Source organism: Loxodonta africana, chromosome 12 (assembly GCF_030014295.1).
Source record: "Loxodonta africana isolate mLoxAfr1 chromosome 12, mLoxAfr1.hap2, whole genome shotgun sequence".
Classification (NCBI taxonomy): domain Eukaryota; kingdom Metazoa; phylum Chordata; class Mammalia; order Proboscidea; family Elephantidae; genus Loxodonta; species Loxodonta africana.
The window spans coordinates 47,406,636-47,415,206 of NC_087353.1; the positions used below are offsets into that span (position 1 = coordinate 47,406,636).

At 36.8% G+C, this 8,571-nt stretch overlaps 1 protein-coding gene across 6 annotated transcripts in view; it reads left to right on the forward strand.

The window, feature by feature from the left end:
- USP8 (ubiquitin specific peptidase 8) overlaps positions 1 to 8,571 on the forward strand; it is a 98,027-nt gene that overhangs the window by 87,493 nt on the left and 1,963 nt on the right. For 5 of the 6 annotated variants that reach the window (XM_064295195.1, XM_023539484.2, XM_064295198.1 and 2 more), the window contains 7 exons: positions 1,429 to 1,509; positions 1,894 to 2,156; positions 4,096 to 4,308; positions 4,706 to 4,916; positions 5,482 to 5,718; positions 6,376 to 6,518; positions 8,335 to 8,467. In XM_064295195.1, coding sequence (XP_064151265.1) covers positions 1,429 to 1,509; positions 1,894 to 2,156; positions 4,096 to 4,308; positions 4,706 to 4,916; positions 5,482 to 5,718; positions 6,376 to 6,518; positions 8,335 to 8,467 — 1,281 coding nt within the window. Of the gene's footprint in view, positions 1 to 1,428; positions 1,510 to 1,893; positions 2,157 to 4,095; positions 4,309 to 4,705; positions 4,917 to 5,481; positions 5,719 to 6,375; positions 6,519 to 8,334; positions 8,468 to 8,571 lie in introns of those variants that run through there. The other variant, XM_064295197.1, reaches the window with a different exon arrangement.

The following is an 8,571-nucleotide window of genomic DNA, read 5'->3' on the forward strand; positions in this document are numbered from 1 at the left end:
ATTCAACAGTTTCTACATGTACAACTAAGTGACATTGATTACATTCTTCAAGATGTGCAACCATTCTCACTCTCCTTTTCCGAGTTGTTCCTTCCCCATTAACGTAGATTCATTGCCCCCTATCTAATCTTTTGAGTTGCTGTTGTCAGTTTGATCCTACAGAGATAGTTCTTAAAAGAACATAATGCGCAAGGCAGACATTTTTTACTAGTTAAACTATAGTTTTAAGAAGACTTTGGGGGTATTAGGATCCCTATGAGTTGGAATCGACTCGAGGGCACTGGGTTTTTGGGTTTGCTTAAGGTTTAAAGATAATCTCAGGGCAATAGTTTCAGGGGTTCATATAGCCACCATGGCTCCAGAAAGTCTGGAGTCCACGAGGATTTGAAATTCTGTTCTGCATTTTTCCCCTTTTGATCAGGATTCCTCTACAGAATCCTTAATCAAAATGTTCAGTAACGGTAGCCAGACACCATCCAGTTCTTTTGGTCTCATGGCAAAGGTGGCAGATGTTCATGGTCATTGTGGTTTTAATTTGCTTTTTCTTTAATGACTAATAATGTTGAACATCTTTTCATATGCCTATGAGCCATATGTTTAATCTTGATTAACTGTGTATTCAGAGATCTTTTGCTCATTTTTTAATTGGGTTGTTGTGTTACTGGGCTACATGAGTTCTTTATAATATTTCAGATACAGTTCATTTTTCAGAAATATGATTTGTAAATATTTTCTTTCAGACTATGGCTCATCTTTTTCCTTAACGGTGTCTTTTAAAGCACAAAAATTTTTGTTGCAGTCTGATATATCTTACATGGATCATGGTTTTGGTATTGTATCTAAGGAACTCTTTGCCTAATCTGAAGTCATGAAGATGCTCGCGTGTGTTTTTGTGTAAAAGTTTTAGTTTTAGGTCTTATAATTAGGTTTGTGATCCATTTTGAGTTAATTTTTGTGTATGTTCTGAGGTAAGGGTCTAAATTCATCTTTTAGTATGTGGATGTCCAATTTTCCTATTTTCCTGTTTGCACTTATGTGACAGAACTTTTTTCCCCAACACAAATTCTATTTATTACGTGTTTGTGTTCAACAGAATGTGTATATTTTAAGACATGAAGAATATAAAGATAGTATTTTAGATGGCTTATTATCAGGCTTTTTGTCTTCTGTTATAACAGTTTTTAATCAATGGAAGTGAGAGGTTGGTGCCTCAGTATATTGGTCTGTATTTATATACAGCACTTGATAAATATTTTGTGCAAAGAATAAGTATAGAAGATACGTTAGGAGAGCAGGATAATTGTAGGTAGAATATAAAAAATATTCAGGGAAGTCAAGACAAAGTTACTAGACTTGATAAAGGTAGCTTAATATATGGCAACATTAATTGAAAAATTGTATATATATATTTTTTCTTTTTTAAACTAGGCTCAACGAGAACCTTTGACAAGAGCACGAAGTGAAGAAATGGGGAGGATTGTACCAGGATTGCCTTCGGGTTGGGCCAAGGTAAAAGTCAAAATTAGCACAGAAATAAATGGGATGGTTGCTGTGTTCCAGAAAAAAATATATTTTTTTGTTTATTCTACATTTTCCCTGATGCAGAGTCAACCCTGTTTCCTCGTTACAGAGATCAAAGGTCTGTTCCCCAATTACAGCAGAGTTAGATTTCTCAGTACCCCACCTGGCTAGACCATATGAACATTTGTGGCATTTGTCATTAAGAAGCAACAAAGTATTTACAAACCTAATTTTTTTGGAAGTTTAATTGTAGAAGTGATTTTTGCCGTTTTATTCAAATTATTTTAACCCAAAAGTAAATTTAGCAGTGGAAGAATGAGTGATTTTGTTTGTTTATGTAATGATTTTTTTTTTTTTTCTTTTCCATCTAAGTTTCTTGACCCAGTTACTGGAACCTTTCGTTATTATCATTCGCCCACCAACACTGTTCATATGTATCCACCGGAAATGGCTCCTTCATCTGCACCTCCTTCCACCCCTCCAGCTCCTAAAGCCAAGCCACAGATTCCTGCTGAGCGGGATAGGGAACCTTCCAAACTGAAGCGCTCCTACTCTTCCCCAGATATAACCCAGGCTGTTCAAGAGGAAGAGAAGAGGAAGCCAACAGTAACTCCAGCAGTTAATCGGGAAAACAAGTAAGTTTATCCAGCTCCTAGAACTAGAATACTCTGTTATATTTTAAAAACTTCCCCTCTATATCAGCTTATTAATATCAGGGAATCAGAAATTTCAGTGGATAGCTATCACCCATTGATGAAAAAAGAAATGAAGAAAATGCCCTTGGCTTTTCACCCAAGTGCTAACTTAAATGTCTTACCAGAGAGAGTTATCACAAGTATTAACATAAATATAAAAGTATACACGCTGTTGGACTTTAAGGCAGCATGCCACAGACTACGTAGATTTTTTTAGACCCCTCATAGCCCCTAAATGTCCCTTTGAAGACCTTCACTTACAGGTTTGTTGAGCTTGCCTTGTTGTAGCACTCAAATTCCAAACTTTTTCTCCTAGCCAGTAATGTGAGAGCAACATTATATAGTATTAAAATAACAAACACTGTAATGTATCAGCTCCTAATCCTTGTTCTGTTCTTTTTTCCTTCATTGCATTTCAGCTATTCTGTGCACAAGTAGCAATCAGTAGCTTAATTTGTTTGCCAGAAGAGTGTCTCAATTAGGTGTATTCCTGAGTTCATCGGTTTTTGTATCCTCCCATGCTCCTGGCTTATAACTCATACAGTTATGAGATGATTTTCAAGTCTACCTACCACTCTACTTTTTGGGAGGAGAGGAGTAAATTAGGGAGGTTTAGATGGGAGTATAAATAGATAGGTTTGTTTTTCCATTTATAATACATACTCTGTTAATTGCCAAGACACTCCAGCTAGGCTACATTTTTGGCCCCTTGGTAATTCAGCCCAAGAAAGTATATTTTGCCCTCCTGGGAACTTCCCTGCAAGGTGGAATTATGTGGAGGGGCTTTTTAAAATTCTGTAAATCTAGTTACAGATATTAGGGCTCATTATAAAAACTGGCGAGGTTTAATTCCTACTTGAATTACCATTCTCATTAAACTTTAGTAAATTAACAGTGTTTTAAAGACTCTCTTATTTTTATATGTATTCAACAGAGAAGGCACATGAGTGCGTGATCTGAACCCCTGTGAAAAAAAGCTGAATGAAATATAGTTTAGTCTGTTCTCAGTATTCCATCTAAAGGTGGAGGAATGCTAGGGATTGATGGTAAGAGAAAAAAGACCTATCAGTTAAGAATTTTCTTAATATCATAGCAGTTACACTTACAAATCAAATATACCAAGAGGCATTATCTAGTCCACTGCTGTCCAGTAGATCTTTCTGTGATGACAGAAAGGATCTGTAATTGTGCTGTCCTATATGGTATGCAGCTAATTGAAATGTGCCTAGTATAACTGGAGGACTGAATTTTTTATTTTATTTCAATTAATTTAAATTTGAATAACCACCTGTGACTAGCGGTTACCATATTTGTCAGCCCAGCTCTAGACTTTGGATAATATTGTGGTGTTAGGTGCCATCTAGTCACTTCCAACAAATAACGACCCTATGTACAACAGAAACAAACACTGCCTGGTCCTGTGCCATCCTCACAATCAGACTTTGGATAACAGTATCCAGATAACCTCTTCCTCCTTTGATATATCTACACCTGAGTAGTATATTTTTTGGATACCTTGTTTTGCATTCTGTTTGAGTTCAAACATTTAGTAGTGCTAAACTTGCTGGGCTAGTTAAAGGATTTTGAAAGAGCCGCCTCTGTTCATGAGAAGGCAGTCCATCTCAGAGTCTTTATAAGAACCATGGACCCACTTAAGAAGTTAAAGTTATTTGTTCAATGGGAGGATCCCAGAAGACCAGTGTTACCCGGATACTGCCTTGTAAAGCCCAACACCTTCTGAGTTACCTTAATAAGTGTTTAGAGGATTACTGGGGAATGGGTGCTAGAGTTTGGTGCCCATTGTGCAGTGAACCTTAATTTCAGATGCTCTGCATTTTAAGACCTCTTGTACATTTTTTTTCTTCTTCTTCTTCTTCAGGCCAATATGCTACCCTAAAGCTGAAATCTCAAGGCTTTCTGCTTCTCAAATTCGGAACCTCAATCCTGTTTTTGGAGGATCTGGACCAGCTCTCACTGGGCTTCGTAATTTAGGAAATACTTGTTACATGAACTCAATATTGCAGTGCCTATGCAATGCTCCACATTTGGCTGATTATTTCAACCGAAACTGTTACCAGAATGATATTAATAGGTAAAGAAATTTCATAGTTTTTGCAATATAATGTTAAAAGGATGATATCACCACAGTAACTTACCACCCAGCTCCAGAGAAGTGAAATTAGTAAACAGGAAGATATCTTTACTCTTAAGAAAAATGTAGAGAAAAGCCTTCTATGATTAATAAAAGACAAATGGGGAAAGGAACGGTGCAGGAAGGCAGCACCTCTGCCATGATCCAGAGCCTGTTAACGGGCAAGGGGTCAGTGCATGGCTGGCAGCCACAAGAAGCAGGTTGCAGGGTGTAATAGCAGAGTATTTTAGTGTGGGGTGACAGTATGTGAACAGTTTGACATCAAGAACCGACTGTACCATAACTTTTTTAATTTTCCTTTATTGCTTTTTTTGTAATTTTAATTTTATTTCTAAAGGTCAAATTTGTTGGGACATAAAGGGGAAGTTGCAGAAGAATTTGGTATAATCATGAAAGCCCTGTGGACAGGACAGTATAGGTATGTCAGTCCAAAAGACTTTAAAATCACCATTGGGAAGATCAATGACCAGTTTGCAGGATACAACCAGCAAGATTCACAAGAACTGCTTCTGTTCCTAATGGATGGTCTCCACGAAGATCTAAATAAAGTAAGACATTTGATTTTTCTAAGTTGCAAAGGCTCTTTAGAGTTGCTCAGTAGCACTTTAATCTTTTCATATAGTAATATAAAATTATAGTTGGTGATTGTTCAGTGCTAGTGTATTCAAATCTGATGACTTTGTACTAAGATGTGAAACTATAAAACAAATATATTTGACGGGAGTATATAAAACTATATCTCCATCCATGAAAAAAAAAATTTTTTGAGGCTAAGACAAATTACATCTGTCTAGTTGTTGTAGCATTAATTTCCAGCTATAAGTGGGATGTCTTGTTTTCAAGTCAGACTCTTCAACTTTGTAAATAAAACTTTCTTAAGAAAATCCAACAAGCCAAACATTTTTGATAAAGTGTGGTTTTGGGGAGGGGGGATGGTTTTGTTTTGGGGGGTAAAATTGTTTTTTCATAGCACTTGATGAGATCAGAGCTCCTTTATGAAGAACTATGAGTATTATTAGATCTGCTAAGTGTATTTAATTTTATTCTTTCAATTTTATATCTAAGTGTTGTCTTTGAGATATTAATATGGAGTTTAAATACTCTTATTTCCAGGCTGATAATCGAAAGAGACATAAAGAAGAGAATAATGATCATCTTGACGACTTTAAAGCAGCAGAACATGCTTGGCAGAAGCACAAGCAGCTCAATGAATCTATTATTGTTGCGCTTTTTCAGGGTCAGTTCAAATCCACAGTGCAGTGCCTCACGTGTCACAAAAAGTCTAGGACATTTGAGGCCTTTATGTATTTGTCCCTGCCACTAGCATCCACAAGTAAATGTACACTACAGGTGAGTTTAGATTGAGAGAAAATGATTCGTTGGATAAAAATACTGTTCATGTGCATATAGAGATGTACTTTATTCAGCCATTTATTTCTGGTCTTTACCTCTACGAATTTTACAGGTAAAACCCACACATGTATTCTGTCATTATTAGGACTGTATAGATCAGAAAGAATTAGAAATTTTCTTTTCATTTTTAAACATTCTTTCAGAAGTTTCAGAGGTTCATTTGGAAGGTTATGTGAAGATCTTAGCTTGGTTGTACTTTTTACAAGAGTGTGGTTTACATGGGCTATCAAAAATAAACACCCTGTTCCCCACATAGCAGCGATGTGGTTTATACAGCACATACTAGTCTTCCTCTCACTTCCTCCAGAGGGTCATTTTTTCAGCAAGACTTCCATGCTAGGGATCTTCCTGGGCACCCTCCTGACACACAACACTTCTTCCCCACCAGAGCATATACCGCACGCTGTCATAGTGCTTGCTTTACTGGTCTGCATCCCTCTCTAGACCATAAGCTCTGCCAGGGTAGAAACCATTGTGTTCTAGTCCGCTGTTGTCTCCCTGCTGCCTGGTAGAGTAGCTCATGGAATAGGTGCTCAGTGATTTTGTGTTGAAGAAATGAATTAATGAGTATCTGTTACTTGGTTTTCCCACCAGGATTGCCTTAGATTATTTTCCAAAGAAGAAAAACTCACGGATAACAACAGATTTTACTGCAGTCATTGCAGAGCTCGACGGGATTCTCTAAAAAAGATAGAAATATGGAAGTTGCCACCTGTGCTTTTAGTGCATCTGAAACGGTAAAGGAACGGATTTTTCCACTTGTCAGTAAATTTTAGATGAGGGAATTCTAAGTCCTCTGCAATTTACACTTCACTGTACCGCCTGCTAAGAATGCGTAAGAAAGAGGAAGGTTATCTGGTTAGTTCACCTTGGTGTTTGCAACACCATAGCAAAATGACAATACCACTATTCCATGTAATTCAGTGTTTAAAAATCAGTGAAGCTAAATTGTCATTGTATTTCACATATAAAAATTTTAAATCAGTATAAAACATCAAGTGAAAACATATAAAAGCAAATATATAATTCTAACAAATCATTAGCAGGTGAACTTAAAATAGTCAGAAAGTAAACTAAACATAAAAAAAATGAAATACATGATTTTGTAAAGTGCAGTTTTAAAATATATTAATGATGCAGGTATATAGGTATATTTTGGCCTGGATTTTTCCAGCCAGTCGTAGAGGAGCCTTGGTGTTATAGTGGTTACGCACTCAGCTGGTAACCGAAAGGTCGGCGGTTAGAACCCCCCAGCTGCTCTGTGAGAGAAAGGTGTGGCAGCCTGCTTACATAAAGATTCACAGCCTTGGAAACCCTGTGTGGTGGTTCTGCTCTGTCCACAGGGTCACTAGGAGTCGGGATCGACTCAGTGCCAGTGGATTATAGTAGTAGAAGCCACTGGGTAGTGCAAATAGTGATTGCACTCAACTGCTAACTAAAAAGTTGGAGGTTCAGGTCCACCCAGGGGTGCCTCAGCAGAAAGGCCTGGCCATCTACTCCCAGAAAAGTCAGCCTCAGCCTAAAGGCCTGGCCATCTACTCCCAAAAAGTCAGCCATTGAAGACCCTCTGGAGCACAGTTCTACTCTGAAACACATGGGGTCACCATGATTTTTTTTTCTATAGTAGAATGAATAATGGTGAGAGAGTTGTAAAACATGTTCCACATTTTTTATTCTGATTTTTCATCTCCGTTTATTCTGTCTATAGAGTAATAACTTTGACTTGATTTTTTTTAACTTTTTAAAATAAGTTTTATCTTTTTTATTGAGAGCCGTAATTTTTGTTTCAAAGGAAGCATTTCTATTCTATTGTTCCATCTTGTATTGTAGTTACTTACGATATTTCCACTACTGACATGTTCAGATTCTTGTGTGAATTTTTTTAACAGAAGCTTGTTATGTCAGTTACTATTTCTTCGTCTTCTTGAGGATTATGGGGGTATATATAGTGGACATTCTATGAATGAGTACGTATTTGTTCCCTTAAAAGTTCAATGCTGCATATTACTCTTGAGGAATATCTAAAAATATAAATGTTCACAATTCAGATTTAAAAAAAAAAAAATTCTGAAACAACTGTACCAACAAAAATGCCAATATTTTGTTGTCTAAAAGGAGCAGAGTTTGCTGGAATAATGGGATGCCACCATTCCTGTCATTTATCTATCTGCTTGCAGTTTCTGACTCTGTTTCCCCCAAAAGCACAAGCTTAAATCTAGACCAGTACTCGGTCTTTCCTCTGTTTACTTGTGGTGATTAGCATTATAGACATGTGAGTTTTTGAAGAACATCTTCACAACTCCTTACCTTTGTGGAAGACTCTGCCACTCTAGCTGTTCACCCTTGGGCAAGTCATTTAATATCCATGGGTCTCACTTTGCTCGTTTGTAAAATAGAAATGAAACTGAATGTCTATAACAGGTCCCTCCACTATTAAAATTCTGAGTCCATGTATTTGAAATGGCTAAAATCCTGGTAGTTAGAGAAAGAATAAGGGTTCATTCTGATGTCTTTGGTCTATCAGTGTCATCACTGTGATGTTTTGCTCTGCAGTTTTTCCTATGATGGGAGGTGGAAGCAAAAATTACAGACATCTGTGGACTTCCCATTAGAAAATCTTGATTTGTCACAGTATGTTATTGGTCCAAAGAACAATTTGAAGAAATACAGCTTGTTTTCTGTTTCAGTAAGTATCTCATTGAACTAAGTACTTCTTTTTTTTTTTCCCAAGCAAACTCATAGGAGAGTAAGAACATCATGACGCTTTGAAATTATAGACATATTTTAAAT